General features: G+C 36.2%; 1 protein-coding gene across 5 annotated transcripts in view; it reads left to right on the top strand.

Annotated features, from left to right (window-relative positions):
* LOC114031886 (piezo-type mechanosensitive ion channel component 2) overlaps window positions 1-16,034 on the top strand; it is a 527,965-nt gene extending 511,931 nt beyond the window's left edge. For 3 of the 5 annotated variants that reach the window (XM_027847078.1, XM_027847079.1, XM_027847077.1), the window contains 7 exons: window positions 180-368; window positions 1,144-1,236; window positions 2,547-2,719; window positions 7,424-7,546; window positions 8,585-8,664; window positions 12,204-12,387; window positions 13,770-16,034. In XM_027847078.1, the coding sequence (XP_027702879.1) occupies window positions 180-368; window positions 1,144-1,236; window positions 2,547-2,719; window positions 7,424-7,546; window positions 8,585-8,664; window positions 12,204-12,387; window positions 13,770-14,022 (1,095 nt within the window). In that variant the 3' untranslated portion in view covers window positions 14,023-16,034. Of the gene's footprint in view, window positions 1-179; window positions 369-1,143; window positions 1,237-2,546; window positions 2,720-7,423; window positions 7,547-8,584; window positions 8,665-12,203; window positions 12,388-13,769 lie in introns of those variants that run through there. The other 2 variants (XM_027847080.1, XM_027847082.1) reach the window with 2 other exon arrangements.
* Window positions 16,035-16,407: the final 373 nt, after the last annotated feature.

Here is a 16,407-nt window from a genome sequence, read left to right as displayed (position 1 = left end):
TACGTCTCTATGGGTCCGTTATTACCAAACAAAATCCTGTAAAACAGTCTTGATCGGCAGCTAGAAGTTGGGGATCTCTATTCAAAGGACAGTCCTATTTCCAACATAGTTATTTTCACAAGCTTTGTACTTGTCACCTCTGGCAGACCACTTACCTTGTTGATGTATTTCTCTTACAGAGATACCCCCAGCCTCGAGGACAGAAGAAAAAGAAGGTTGTGAAGTATGGCATGGGAGGCATGATCATTGTCCTGTTGATTTGTATTGTCTGGTTCCCCCTCCTTTTCATGTCTCTGATCAAATCTGTTGCTGGAGTCATCAACCAGCCCCTGGATGTCTCCGTCAAGATAACTCTGGGAGGTTATCAGGTAACTGTCCAGTTGTTATAGCAATAACAACTACATCCTGAACTTCTGTTTCATATTATTCCTCTGAATTTTACCCTGGGATGATGAGTCCAATTCACTTTTCACCCATGAACTAATCCAAGGACTTTGAGATGTTTATTTCATGCCTCTGTTATCTTATTTAACTTTGGTTTGTCAATATAGCTGTGTCCCAATGAACATGAACATTATTTAAATGCTCACCTCATATTTCTACTGGGCAGGGCAAATTTAAATACATGCAACTGCTTCTGAGGATTCATTGTACATACTTATTGGAATCTAGCTATATTTGATGCCAAATGAGGTGCTGAGGAGAGTAGGATAGAACTCAGACTCTGTAGGGAGATGAGAGGAAAAGGGGACAGGAATAAGCATTTAGCACCAACTATGTCCTAGGTACGGTGCTAAGTGCTTTACAATTGTTGTCTCACTTGATCTTCATAACAGCCCTGGGAAACTGTTGTTATTATAATTCCCATTTTACTGATGAGGAAACTGAGGCAGCCAGTTAAGTAGCTTGCCCAAGATCACACAACTAAAAAGTACCCGAGACAACATTTTAACTCAGGGCTTCCTGACTCCAAAGAGTCATGAGACCCATGAGAGTAAAGGAATCCCTTCTAGAAATACCCGAGATGTTTATTAGAGTGGATAGTCCCAAAGATGTTAGAGCATTTGATTGCTTTTCTTTTCACATTACCATAATGAAAAGTAAGTGGAGGCTAACGGTCTCATGCCCTTTTTTGTCTTGTAGCCTATTTTCACAATGAGTGCTCAACAGAGCCAGCTGAAACTTATGGAGCCAACTTTGTTCAAAGCATTTCTAAGGAATTATTCAACAAATACTGTAAGTAAATGCATATATCAATTCCCTATTTAAAATCCAACATCTAAATGACCATAAAAGGAGCTAATGATATTTGTCAATGTTATAGAAGACTTAAGGTGGGAATGCTAAGGGAACAGAGCATGAATAAAATATGGATCCTTGATAGGCAGTCTTCTGGCTTTAGAAGTAAGGCCTATGTGGTCCAAGTTTATGCTATTTAGATCACCAAACATTTATTACTTGTGCCTACTATGTGTTAGGCACTGTGCTAGATGCCAAGAATATAGATACAAAGTTGAGATAGGTCCTGCCCATTCACATGAAATGTAATTGAGCAAAACAGTAAGAGAACAGTGCTTTTAAATGCTGTAATTTGGTAACTGGTAAATACCATAAAGTCATTAGTGTCATAAAGAACTGCTAGCATCAGCTGTAAGAAATCCATGGTCAGAAAAGTGATGAAACACTCTAGATAAGCACTATTTTCTGAGCTGGCCTGATGGACAAGATGATGTGGGCTGGGATTCAGATTCCAGTGAATGTAAGAATTGACTCTACGGGAGAAATTCACAGTTGCACAGTGAAACAAGGTTCATTTTAATGACAGACAGGAATCTGGGGAAATTAACCACTCCTTCTCTGATGAGTATAGTTGGTTGGGCTTTGATCAATGACAGCCGCATCAGCCATATAGCTCACTGCGGCCCCAGTTTCTGGATTGCAGAGTATATGGCAGGCCTTATCAGTCTTCGGTCAGAAAATTTAAAAGCAGCCCTCAGTCTTGCATGGTTTCTTCTATGTCTGCAGTTATGAATATGTTACAGTTGGGACAGACCACTTTTCTAAAAGAACACAAAGCCTCTTCCCCACCAAGGAGGATGTTTTTGTGTCCTTCTGGGTCTAGGTATTGATAAAACTGGAAATTTTATTGAAACTGTTTCCCATAGAGAAGAAAAGTATAGCCAAATTTGTGATCTAGGGACTTGAATTCTGTTTTAAGATAAAATCCTCCCTAGCTTGACCTTGTCCAAGGCAACTAGAATAAAGGGAAGGCAAGATTTAGGGATGTCGATTCCTAAGAAACTTAAACAGAAAAAACAAAACTTAATATGTGGCTACCTTATCACTACAGAGAGATATGGAGTATGATGGGAATAGGATCCCAGAAATAGTGAATGACTACCATATTGATAATCATGGAGTTAATCGTACTGCTATACTACACATTTTCTTAAGAAGCTTTTGTAATTATATACAAAAACATTCAGAGAAGGATTGTTTTCCATACTCTTTGAGTGGTTCAATGTTCTATCTGATTGTGCTTACAGAATGCTATGCAATTTCTGGAAAATTATCAAAGAGAAGACATAACAATAGTTGAACTGGAAGGAAATTCAAATTCTTTGTGGACCATCAGCCCTCCCAGTAAGCTGAAAATGATAAAAGAACTCAAGGATTTTGATAATAGCTTCTCTCTTGTTTTTTCATGGAGTATTCAGAGGTAGTTACTATATTTCCTTACCTAATTTCCCCTTTTTTCCCTCAGGGGGAAAAGATGGAGGTGGGGTGGGATATGGGAGGAAAAGAATTCTATTAACAGTTGGATCATAATCCACTGTCTCAGCAACTCATTCATTTTTTAAGATCAAAATCCTCATTTGACAACAGAGATTTATGCAGAGCAGGGGTTCTTAGCCTAAGATCCATGAACGTGTTTTCTTTTTATATTTTGATAACTGTATTTAAATGGAATTAATTTTCTAACAATCTAATATATTTTATTTTTTACTTAAAAACATCATTGTGAGAAAGCTTTCATAAGCTTCACCTACTGGTCAAAGGAGTCCATGATACAAAAAAACAAAACAACAAAACAACAACTTAGAAATTCTGACCTAGAGTTACAAAAACATCAGTAGCAAATTTATTATCTAGACTTTCTGACTATTCTCCTCTCCACTAGATATTTTTCCTTGAATACTTGAAAATGCCATTATATAGAAATACTAAATATGAGTTTGTGAACACGAGAAAGGGGAAAATGGAAGATGACTTACAAAATAAATAAAAAGTATATTTCCCTTTCCTTTTCCTTTTCAAGTTTCAGGTTCAGTGTTTAAAGCATCTTTGATCCACAGAAAGAACCTTGTAGGTAGATAATGCCGTTTCAGCTCATCATTTAGCTCTCCTGTAATTGGCAGCCTTAGAAATTCTAGACCAATAGCCCAAGAGAAATAGGAGGGAAACAAATAGAAAATGATATTAGAAGGAGTTAGGCATCTGGGTGACATGACTAAAGGAGAAAATGTTGACTTATACCTTTTCACTCCTTACCTGAGTCAATGATGAGCAGTTGGGAGCTCCTTGATTGAATTCTTTTTCTGCTTTGGCTGGTAAGAAGTAGATTTCCTAGAGAAGCCTCTGCTAGAAGCTACAGTTGTTGTCTCAAAACAAACAAACAAAAAAAGAAGCAATAGTTGAGAGCAAAAAAGAGGAAGAGAATTATATGAATAAAACATATCTCTCATTTTTTTCTTAAATGTATAAGGGGAGGGAGAATAAAGTACATATGATAATTTCTGTAAAAATTTACTAAGGTAACCTCTTAACATATTCTACACTGAGTTATTCTTTTATTTGCCCCATTCCCTGAGTTAGCCAAACCTAGAAAGTCAAGAAATGAATTTTTAAGGAGTACATGACATGAGTATTTTGGGAATGATTTAGAGGGCGAAGTCATAAGTACAAAAGAATGATATTGCCATTGGTACCATAATGCATCAAGCATGCAAGGTGAACACATAGAAAAACAATGGGTCACTACTCTGAGGCCTCTCATAACTTTCAAAGGCAACTTCTTTAGACTTTATTTTGGAACAGCTTCAAACATTGTTCTAAGGACAATAAAAATCTGTTATCTGAAAATCAGGCTAGCTAACTACAAAGGAGCTCTGCTGCTAGTAGGCTAGACACAGGCAATACGTTCTTTAACCTTGACAACACCTAAGATGAAAAAAATTAAAAGATGGCCCTCAGTCTTGCATAGTTCCTTCCATGTCTGCAGAGATGAAGTAGTAGAAAAGGGGAAAAAGTAATAATATCTATAAATATTAATTTATGAAGTTAAGTCCTTGTATAGTTGCTGAGTTGACATAGTTTTAGAACAACTGAACCATTTCAACACTGATATACTCTCACAATTAATAAAATTAGATGACATAAGCAAGTTACAGCTAAATGAGTAAGTGACTCACAGTTTCTCCAAGTAGATGCAAATAAAGAAGTTAGCAGAGTTGGTTTCATCATATGCCTTAAAGCAACAGGACTGATGATTTCATAGAACACTTTATCACCTTTGCAATGTTCATGATAAACACACACAAAAGACCGTCTTAAAGATAATTGCAACTTAGTGCCATTATTTATTGCACAAAGTGAAGAATTAGAGAAATTCTGTGGATACCTTGATAAGATCTTCCGGTCAAATGAATATATAAGTTGGTGATTGTGGATTTTAGTGCAAACATCAGCTTACTGGAAGATGATAAAGAATGTTAGAAAACAACATTCAGAATTAGAAAACAAAAGAGACCAAATGCTTATAAACTGCTTACGTTAATATAGCTTGAATATTTCCTTCAAAAATAATATTTGAAGGTGCTAAACATGAAGAGTACCAAACAACATCATAAAAAAGGAAATTGACTACTTAATGATAGACAGGAAATGACTGCTTACTACAATGTGAATAATTTCCATATCAGCTGTTTATTATGATCAACTAGTTACAACAAACATAAAAATCAACATAAAACTAGAAGAAATTATAAAGATGATAAGAAGATATGGTACATAATGATTATGGCTTCAACCTGATCTATTCAAAAAAACTATTGATGCCAAAAATGGGAAATGTATAAAGAAAGACATCAGTATAAACTATCATCATTGCTTCCAGAAATTTGATCACTATAAAGCAGTCACTGCAATGAGGAATCCAAAGGTACCTAGAAACTGAACACATACATGCAAAAAGGCATGACATTTAGGGCAACATAATTTTAGAATTTAAAGTTATCTGCAGTTATACAGGAAGAGAGTTAATTATAAGTATAAAATTATAAAGAGCAGTAGAGGGGAAATGACTATGCAGAAAGTCAAGAATGAAACTCAATTAAACTATCCCAAGATAACTGTCAATAGAACAAAAACTCCTTGAAAGAAGGAACTATTTCTCAGATTTTCTTCGTGTATCTAGCACCTAATATAGATAATAGAGAAGTTTATAAAAGGCACAGTTTTGCAGGGTAGGGGAAAGCTAATGAGTACTCTTTTGGACATGTTGAGTTTGACTTGCCTATGGGACATCTAGTTAGGAAAAAAAAAATCCAGTGAACAGTTGGTGATTTTAGAACTGGAGCTCAAGAGAGATAAGGAATGAATTTGCTAGTCATCTACATAAAGATAGTAATTTAACCCATGGGAACTGATGAGATTACAGAGGAAGAGGGAGAGGGAGAGAGAGAGAGAGAGGGGGAGAGAGAGGGAGAGGGAGAGAGAGAGAGAGAGAGAGAGATTGAAGATTGAAAAAAGCTATTAAGAAATCGCAGTTAAGAAATCATTGGTAACCTTGCAGAGAGGAGTTTCAGTGGAATGGTGTGGCTGAACACCAGAGTGCAAAGGGTTAAGCAGTGAGAAGAGAAAGCATAGGAGAGAAAGGGAGAAGAAAAAGTGTAGATGAGGAGTATACATAGTGTTTTCTGAAGTTTAGCAGCGAAAAGGAGGAAACAAGTATAGGATGATAGCTTCTTATTTTATTAATCATAGTGGCTCACCAGGTGATAATTACACAACGCATAGTAGTAGAGAGAGTGGGGCTATCATTCTCTACTCACCTATGCATTCTTGTTCCAACTCCCTCACTATCCTGACCACATGCAAGCCTAATCTTATCACTCATCCCTTCTCTTCCTCTTTGAAGCTTAAGTCTGGCCCTAGGTGGGGGAAGAAAAAATGGCAGAACTCTTCTATCTATATGATAACAAGAGTCAGGGCTTACTTCATAACCAGACCCAGGTGGACCAGATGTCTTATCCAGTGGCCCCCCACATCTACATGGGGAGGGAGAAGCAGGAGGGTAGTAGCGACATTTTGTGGGGCTAAGATTTTATGGCAGTTAATATGGATGGCAATAAGATGACCTTTTCCACCCCATGTTATTCATGGTCAAGTGCTCAGGGTACCCATGCTCCAAGGATCCTCCCAAACTGCTTCTCATTGGAGAAGAAGGGAAAGAAATGTCGCTGCTCTGCTTTAAAGCTTGACACTTTCCATTCAAAGATGAGGAGTCAATCCCTATCTCATTTCTACACCTCCTTCTCAATTTTGACTTAGGTGTAAAACATGCAGAGTAATTAAGGTTTGAACAATGGTCAGGGACCATGGTCCTTGGTGGAGAAAAGTGAGCAGCATTCACTGGAAGGTTCCTGAATGTTGATGGTCCTACCCCTCTCTTTCACCTTTTTTTTTTTTTTGGAGAATGTATGTCTCACAGCCTTGATAACTAATTAAAAAGATTACTAAATACCTGTTGTAGATAACACACTATCACTATGTTCTTAGAAAAATAAAAAATGTCATGTCCTTACCTTCATGAAGCTTATAATTGGGTGGGATATACCTTAAAGACATCAACATAGCACTCGAACTCTCTGTTCTCTCTCATTATAGCTGCATGTCCAGCCCACCTTCTCTTCTAGTCAGGCATGTCCTTGATGGTGTTGACCCCTGAAATAAATGAAGGTGTTTTTGTTAACTAATTTTAAAAATCCACCCTCTAAAAATTGTTGGATCAAAAACAATTTTTAAAAATCCTATATCTGACTATCTTCGTGCTGACTGAGCTACAGGAAAATTTAGTGGAGGAACATAACAGTAACAAGGTCTTTCAATCACTCAATATTATTTTCCTCATCTGTAGAACTACTCTAAATGTGTTGTGATCTACTTGGATTTTTTTTTTTAGCTAAGTGAAAGAGAGAAAAATTAGAAGAAAAGGACATTGCCAGACAAATATGGTAGAGTCCAATGCAAATTTGGTGAACTGAGTAGGATTGATAAAGATATGTTTTGTTTTTGTTTTTTTAATTGTCTGCAAGGCTACTTGATATTTACACTTACTTTTTATTTGTTTTTGTTTTCATAGAAACCTAAGTCTGGGTGCAAAATCAGAAATAGCATCAGATAAGCTTTCTTTTAACCTTGAAAATGAGACCAGAATTTCTATCGCAAACATGATGTCTGACTCTAAAACTACAGCGACACCAGCGTAAGAACACTTTTATTTGTAATGCATTTTTAAAATATATATGTGTGTGTACGGGTAAATATATATATACACATATACATATATACATACATGTATGTATATATGCATGTGTGTATGTGTGTATATATATATATGTATATGTATATATACATTATATATAATAGTCTTTCCAGCAAGTAGGTGGACTCTGAGTTGTGGGGATTTGGTAAAGGCAGAAATAAAGTGAAATTCATTCACAACTTCTAACCAAAGCAGACCAGATTCTCAGCTTGCTATGCTGCTGACCTTATCGTACCATTTTTTCTCTCCTGTTCAAAGGAAGTATTTTTCTCCCATCTATTATAAATGTTTTAGGAACAGGGGTCACAATGGCTTATTCCTTAGAAATGCTTAGTAATAAAGAGCATCAATGGTTGTAATTCTCTTGATTCATTAATACAAAGCCTCTAAGTTAGAAAACATTAGAAAACAGCCTGATTCTGCCAGTGAAGGTGAGGTTCAAATGACCAAAAGGGACGTAAAGAGGTCCTGTAGGCCAGAGGTGAGGGAAACACTTACAGTGCTGCCCAAACCAGATTAAAATATAATTGGGAAATATTTAACAAAATAAATAAATATACAATAAAGCATAGATAATATTACATTTTAAAACTAAGTCAATATGAAGCCCATGGGGATCATTATATACAGCTTTGTGGCCCCTGTTTCTATTTTGTTTTATGCTGATATAGGCCATACCTTACTGTCTTGTTAGTCATGACAACATATCATCTATCCTACCCAGGACCAAAGGATTATCAGGGAATTGTATTTCTATTCGCACTTGAAATTTTAAAATTAGCTTATCTACACAATTTATTTGAATTTCTGTCTGGAATTAGTTGGCTTAGTAACACTTAGCAGCTATAGAATCCATGGGAATATCAACCTATCAATGATGATTTCTATTGAGGGCATGGATGTGTGAACTTCCTTCATCTTCTGACTAGCCTCTTTTAGGTGGAATAAAGGCTAAACATTACCTCCTTTTTTGTATAGGACTATAAAAGGGATATATCCATATTACCTCAAAGCTCCTAGTGATGCCAATACAAAACCCATAAAGCAGCTTTTAAAAGGTAAGTATCACTTACATGAGATTTTCACAAGTTGTGCCGATATGGTATTTGTTTTACAACTTCGGTACTTAAGTGTTCCTAGCCTCTCTCTGACTCTCTTTCCCAGTAATTTTCATTTATCTGGCACATAGCCTTCATCTTTTTCTCAAGAATGGAAAGCCTTGACTGCCTAACCTCTACAAATCAGAAGGATAAGTTCACCCACCCTTGAAATACTCAAGTCTCGTTTCCTTTCTCCTATTGGCTCTCTCAGGCCAGTGATTGACTTACTCCACACATAATGGCTTAAATTATTGATTTTATCATCTCTTTACCAATTCCCCTTGGTGTCACCTAACAGTTGGATTGGATTTTATTTTATTTTATTTCATATAGTAACTACTTTATACAGATCTTAGAGTGGCCATATATCCCTTACAATAGAGAATAAAATTAACTAGCTACATCATAGGGATTTTTGATGATGGAGGGTCATAGTCCATTCCACCACCAGCCCCCCCCCCCCAAAAAAAAATCCCATGGTATGCCTAGGAATTTTTTTCATAATAATTGCTCATTTACTTGAATGAAGTTCACTTATACCAAATCATGATCATCTCCACCACCATCAGCATAACCACCACCAAATTTGAATGACCTCATACATAGTACTTTGTGAAGCAAGGCAAAGATCTATATGGTCCTTTAACTTCATGGACTTTTGAAAAAAATATATAATTCAGGTCTACATGTTGCCAAACAATTCCTCATTGTCCATAGTTGTTATTTCAAACCTTTTTCATATTCCTCAGTCCCCAGACCTGCCCCTTCCTGTCTCATTCTCAGCAATAGGCCTCACCTCCTACTTGTAATAAAATTAAGACCATTCTAAGTTCTTTCAAATGCATTCCTATCTTAAAATGTCACTGCAGTAAAAACCTTAGTATTTCTTCACCCATTTTTTCCTTTCCGCGGCCTCCCATTGCCAATATTCTTGATCCTATTCTCTCCCACTTTTAGGACTATGTATCGTCAATTAATCTCTTGCTTTTTGCACCTCCAATCTCTACCTCTCTGCTGGTATTCTTCAAACATGAATAGGTAGGTAGGTCCCAATTATCCAAAAAAAAATCTTTTCACTAGAATGTAAATTCTTTGAGAGCAGGAGCTTTTTCTTTTTTTGTTTTTGTATATCCAGCATCTAGAATAGTGCCTAATATGTTTGTTGTTATTCAGTCATTTTTCATTCATGTTTAACTCTTCATGACCCTATTTGGGGTTTTCTTGGCAAAGATGCTGGAGTGGTTTGCCATTTCCTTCTCCAACTCATTTTACAGATGAGGAAACTGAGGCAAACTGTCTTAAGTGACTTGCCCAGGGTCACACAACTAGTAAGTGTCTGAGGCCAAATTTGAACAAAGAAGATATATCTTCCTGACTTCCGACTTGGCACTCTATCCAATATACCACCTAGCTAACCTACCTAAAACATTGTACAAACTTAATAAATGCTTGCTGATTGAATGGCTTATTTTCAATCAGGAGGCCTTACTGAGCTACTAATCTATGTTTCACCTTCCTTTCATTATCTAATTTCTCTTTAAGAAAGAAAAACCTTTTGATTACCTGCCTTTAATTCTGCTATATTCATTCACTCTTTACTTCCCTGGAGTCTGGTTTTTGACCCCATTCCTCTACTGAAACTAATGTTCTAAAAGACTTCCTAGTCATCCAATCCAGTAGCATTTTTCTTAATCTCACTGTTCTTTTCCTCTCTCACATTTGACATTATTGATAATACTTTTTTGAAATTTCATTCTTTTGTTGATTTCCATGATTTTGCACTATTCTGACTTTCCCCTTTTATCTTGGACAGTTTCTTTTCTGTTGCCTTGGCAGAATACTCTTCTCCTTTCCCTTAAATGTGCATACTCCTTAAATGTCTGTTCTTCACCTTTTGGTCCTCTCTTTTCACTCTCTTTGGTGAGAAGAGCACTAGTCTAGGTATAACAAGGGAAATGGAAGGGAAGGGAATGAGTGTTTATATAAGACCTACTATGTTCCAGGAACTGTGCTGAGTGCTTTTACAAATATTATCCCATTTGATCCTGACAACAACCATGTGAAGTAGGAATTAATATATCCTCATTTTATAGTTGAGTAAACTGAGGCAAACAGAATTAAGTGACTTGCTTAGGGTCACTCGGCTACTAAGTGTCTCAGACTGGATTTGAACTGGGATCTTCCTTACTACAGTCCATCACTCTACCCACTGCACCACCAACGGCATCAACAAAGACTAGATTGGAGTCCCAGCTCTACCATTTATGAGCTGAGTAAGCCTGAATAAGTCACTTGACTTCCTAGAGACTTAATTTTCTTATCTGTAAAGTGATAAGACTAGATACTGTTTCAGCTCAAATAATCTATGAAAAAACAAGTCTACAAATCCCTATATAGATTAACTTCCGTGCAGACTTCTAAAACAGTATCTCCTCCTGCAACCTCTCTTCTGAGCTCAAGTTCCATGTTCCCAAGAGTACAATGGACATTTCCACCTGTAACCTTAATTTCAACAGATGAAAAACCAAACTCATCATTTTCCTAACAATGAGAGGTATCCATACACCCAACTACATTTTTCTGACGTCCTTATTTCTGTTATTAATGATAATATCATTCTCTCAGTCATTAAAACTTAAAAACTCAGTGATGTCTTTTACTGCTTCTATCACCTCCATTTAATCCTATCAATTCTTCCTTTGAAATATTTATTACATTGACATTACATTTATTACATTGACATTACATTTATTACGTTGAAAATATGGAGAGTACACAGAAAAGATGATCAGAGAGTGATGAGTCAAAAGACCATACTATACAGGAATTGTTCAAATGAATTAAGGATATTTACCCTGGAGAGGAGAAGCTTTGGGGCAATGGAAGGGTCTTGATAACTGTCTTTGAGTATTTTGGGGGGTCATAGCATGGAAGAGAGATTATATTGCTTTTATTTGGCCCCAGAAAATAGAAATAGAGGAGTTCTGAAAAGTCATCTTCTTTCATTTCACATGTTGAAATTTTACCTGTCCTTCAAGGTCAAACTGTTTCTCTCAATCTCTCACTGATAGCTGCCCTCTATGCCTTTTCTCGTGTTTTCTGCCTCTCATGTAATGGACTGATTGGTCACTCCCAAACTCCATTTCCTTTCTTTAAGGGCCAGTTTAAGTACTATACCTCCTTCATTAAAATATCTCTGTCCTTCTGCCCCACAGGAAGTGATCTCTCCTTTTTCAGATTTTATATAACATTTTTCATGTATTTCTCTTTTGCATTTATCACTGACACTTTAACTAGAGTTATTTATGTTCCATTCTCAATCTTCAAGAATAAGATATTTGTCACAGCTATTTTTGTATCACCAACACCTGACATAGTATAGGTACTTATTAGATTTTTTTTTATTGAACTGAATAGGATTATTTGAAAACTGATTGATGTATGCCAAATTTCTGAGATTCTTGTTTAAACTTAATTGTATTCTTCTTCCTTTCTAGATAATAATTTTAAAGATATCACCATCATTTTGTCCCGAGACAATAGCAGTGTAACTGAGAATGAGTGGTGGGTTCTCAACCAGCTTGGAAACAAGTTACATAACAAAGATACTCAAGGTTTGGAACTGGTGGTATTCAACGACAAAGTTAGCCCTCCCAGTCTTGGATTCCTTGCTGGCTATGGGTAAGGGATAATTTCACCCATGGAAATCTAAAAGTCTACCTTCATGATTTTTAAATTTGGATCACGGAAACATTTTATTTTCAGAGTTATAAAATCATAGAGCTAATAGGGACTTCAGAGTCCATGAAATACAACCTCCTCATTTTATAGATCAAGAGTTTGAGGCACAGAGAGATTTTACCAGTAGTCAAACACTTATTCAGTTATATAGCCAGGACTAGAACTCAAGTCTCTCACTCCTAGTCCAATAGTCTTTCTCCTAAACTACACTGTATTTAAATTTATAAAAATGTTTATGCATTTTATCTCCCTACTTCAGAGCATCTTTTAGAGTATAAAGCACCAGGCAATTATAATCAATTTTGTCCCATAATTCATTACCTGGGTGTTATCTCTACTTAAGCCTACAATACCAATATAACCAGTATTAGTTTTGAAAAATTAAGATCATAAGGCAACTTTGTTGTCAGAATAATATTTATATATGATGTTTGATGTATATTATATTTGTTATATGATATCAATATGCATATATATACACACATATATGCATTGAGTCCTTTTTCATTCATGACCCCATTTGGTGTTTTCTTAGCAAAAAATACTACAGTGTGGTTTGCCATTTTCTTCTCTGGCTCATTTTACAAATGAGGAACTAAGGCAAACGGGGTTAAGTGATTTGCCCAGGGTCACACAGCTAGTCAGGGTCTAAAGTTGGATTTGAATTCAGAGGATGAGTCTTTCTGACTCCTGGCCTAGTATTCAATACTCTGGGCCACTAGCTGCCCATACATACATACATCCATACATATATACATACATACATTCAAATGGTTTAACTCAGATTTCACTAAATTCTGATTTGGGGATTGGAGGTGCCAAATTGACAGGTTATTTAAGCAGCATGTAGCTATAGCCTCTGGTTCCCCCTATATTAACTACAACTTTCCTAAGCTTCATATTCCTCCATTCTACTCCAGCCTTTGGCCAAACTAGATTTCATGCCATAACTATCTCTATTGATTTAAAAAGATGGCCACGTTTTCCCCTGCCTCAAACTTCTATCTTGGAATTACTACTGAAAGTATTGCTAGCTGCCTACACCCAGGGCTGAGGATTTTGTGTGTTTGTGTGTGTGTGTGTGTGTGTGTGTGTGTATGCACCCATTTTCCATACTATAAATAAGATCAAGTTCTTTATAGGTTTATAGGTCTGGGTAAGCTGGTCTATGTTCTCTTTAAAGTCTAGAAGGTACAGTAGAGTTAGGATTTTATTTTTAAAATATTTTTATTTTGTCTGTTATTCTTATCATTTAATGATGTAATTATATATCTATCTCCCATTTCACTTATTTTGAACAATTTCCCTTTTTATTTTCACAGTATTATGGGACTGTATGCTTCTGTTGTCCTCGTGATTGGGAAGTTTGTCCGTGAATTCTTCAGTGGAATCTCACACTCCATAATGTTTGAAGAGCTTCCAAATGTAGATAGAATTTTGAAATTGTGCACCGACATTTTCTTAGTGAGAGAGACGGGGGAACTGGAACTAGAGGAAGACTTATATGCCAAACTGATATTCCTGTATCGCTCACCAGAGACAATGATCAAATGGACTAGGGAAAAAGACAACTGATGCTGTGAGATGCAAAATGCAAATAAAATTGACATTTAATTTTTTTTTAAAAGCACAAAATTCTCAGAAGAACCAAGTGTTTTATAGGCAGGCATTGGTGGCCTCTCCCAGACCTCTTGGAATCCATACCACCTTTCTGACTAAGGGATGATGGTGAAGATTGGTTTTGATGTTTTTAAATTCCACTTCTATCAAACCATGGGAACATGCTTTATAATGTTGTCAGCAGTGTCTGGCATTGTGGCCAAGCAAAAGAGCCATATTTATGAATTCAGAGAGGACCAAGAGGGAAAGGAACAAAAAGAAAAGATGCCCCATGGATGGTTAAACTGGGCCTATAATGGTGACACAGTTTGGGTATACAAAATCCAGCTTTCCATCACTAACTGTGAAGAAGCCATGATGGAAAATCAGGAGACTGCCAGCACACAAGCAGTGGGGTATAGCAACATGAGGCTGAGTCTCTTCGCCCTACCTGCTTCTGGCAAAACAGAGCTATTGACACATTGAGACCTCAAATAGAGAACAAGCCTCATTCTAAGCAAAAAGATAACCTTAGTGATAATCTCTTACTGCCTTATTTTATTTGAAAAAAAAATCATATGAAGAAAGTTTCCATGAAATATCAATGACTTCTCAGGAAAAAAACAAAAAACAAAAACAACAGTGAAACCCATTTTGCTAAGATCCTGCAAATCGCAAACACCAATGACGACGACTGTTTTATGAGGTTATTTGCTTCACACTTACTGCTCCTCATTAGACATAGACATACAGTATAAAACAAGACAGCCCAATTATATAAGGAGCACTTTGACTTTATAAATCTTTAATAACTGAGGTCATAAGCATTTTCCTGCCTTTTCCCCATCCTTTAACATGCTTACCCCCCCATACTCCATTTTGATGATTTAAGGCAATGCTTTTTCCAGTATGTGACATTTTCCTTCCAGTTTTTCAGGTATACCAAAGTGTTTACATATTCCAACTCACATTTTTACATCCAAGACGGGTTTTTTTAAGTTCATAATTATGAAAGAAGTATGTATATGAGCTTGGGGGAAATAAAATGGCCTTTTTCTTAAATTATTATCATTGGTGATACAACCTCTTCATTAAAGAACAATGTAGCATGAAAATTTGTGATTGAAATGTAGTTTTCATTACATGTTAACTTATGGTTTCAAAGACGAATCATTGAGCAAACTGAGGTATGTGAAAAGATTATTCTGAGTAGTTTAGATTTGGGAATGACACAGAAATAAAGCCCATGTTGTATAGTCATTTTAAAGATACTCATTATTCTGCCATTTTGCATGGAATATTTGAAAGGGGTTTGGGGGAAGTGTCTATCCATGGCATATACCCAGGAATGAAGAAACCCCAATGGAGATGAAGAATCAGGTCTTTTCCTCTTCGCTGCTATGTATGAACAATGTAATAGGTTACCACTTAGCAAATATCAAGGTCCTAAATTCCAAAGAGAAAACTATTATAGTGAATATGGAGCTTTAACAGCAGAGTTCAAATAATGTTCAGCGCTTCAAAATAAATATTGCACATTTGTTATTATACTGTGAAAAGTATCACACGTTCAACCCTACACATGGCATCTTGACATAAATTGCATCAAACCACTGTAACAATAAAATTGAATCAGTAAATGGAATCCTCTGGAAGACATTCTGATTTCCCAACAATGTGAAGGATTCTCAATGTGTATGTTTTTGATTATGAGTCCTTTGCTGTGAAAAAAAATCAACCCCGTGAATTTTCAGAGGTTAGATTTCATCTAGGTTAGGAAATAATAGTAGCATCACCACTGGATGTAAGTATCACATGGGTGTATGGGTGTAGCAATTGCTTTATGGTCTTTTATGTGCTGCCCAGACCATGGACAGGGATGACTGTCAACCCAATACCCCAGTTACTTCTGCTAACTGACCCTTCTCTCAAGTTATGTTTTGCCCATCTAGAAATATGATTTATTTGGTATGAGTGCCCATGTCAAGAACCTACTTGGTCACATTACCTTCTTTCCTTCCTAATCTTTTATGTTGCTTTACTTAGCACCTTGCCTCAAGAGTATAACATACAATTCATCATCTTTTTGTTGCAGCCATTTATTTTACATCTGGCATTGATTTCACAAGATTTGGGCACGTGTGCTTTAGTTCTTCATCATGAAACCACATTTCTATCACATTAGATAATAACCACACTTTTGATGAACAGTCCATTTTTCCAAGTCAAGCCTTGATTGTAATGCATAGCTTTTCAATGTGGTTTAAATTAAGTGAGTTTCCAGGCCATTGCATGTTTATCTACATCTCTTGAAAAAAGTTCTTAACTTTGTGACATGTGGCATGGTGCAAGATTGTGTTG

The sequence above is a fragment of the Vombatus ursinus genome, unplaced genomic scaffold (genome assembly GCF_900497805.2).
Source record: "Vombatus ursinus unplaced genomic scaffold, bare-nosed wombat genome assembly UNPS02015255.1, whole genome shotgun sequence".
Lineage (NCBI taxonomy): Eukaryota > Metazoa > Chordata > Mammalia > Diprotodontia > Vombatidae > Vombatus > Vombatus ursinus.
Note: the sequence above shows the minus strand (reverse complement) of the source record. Positions and strands in the feature narration are given on the sequence as shown.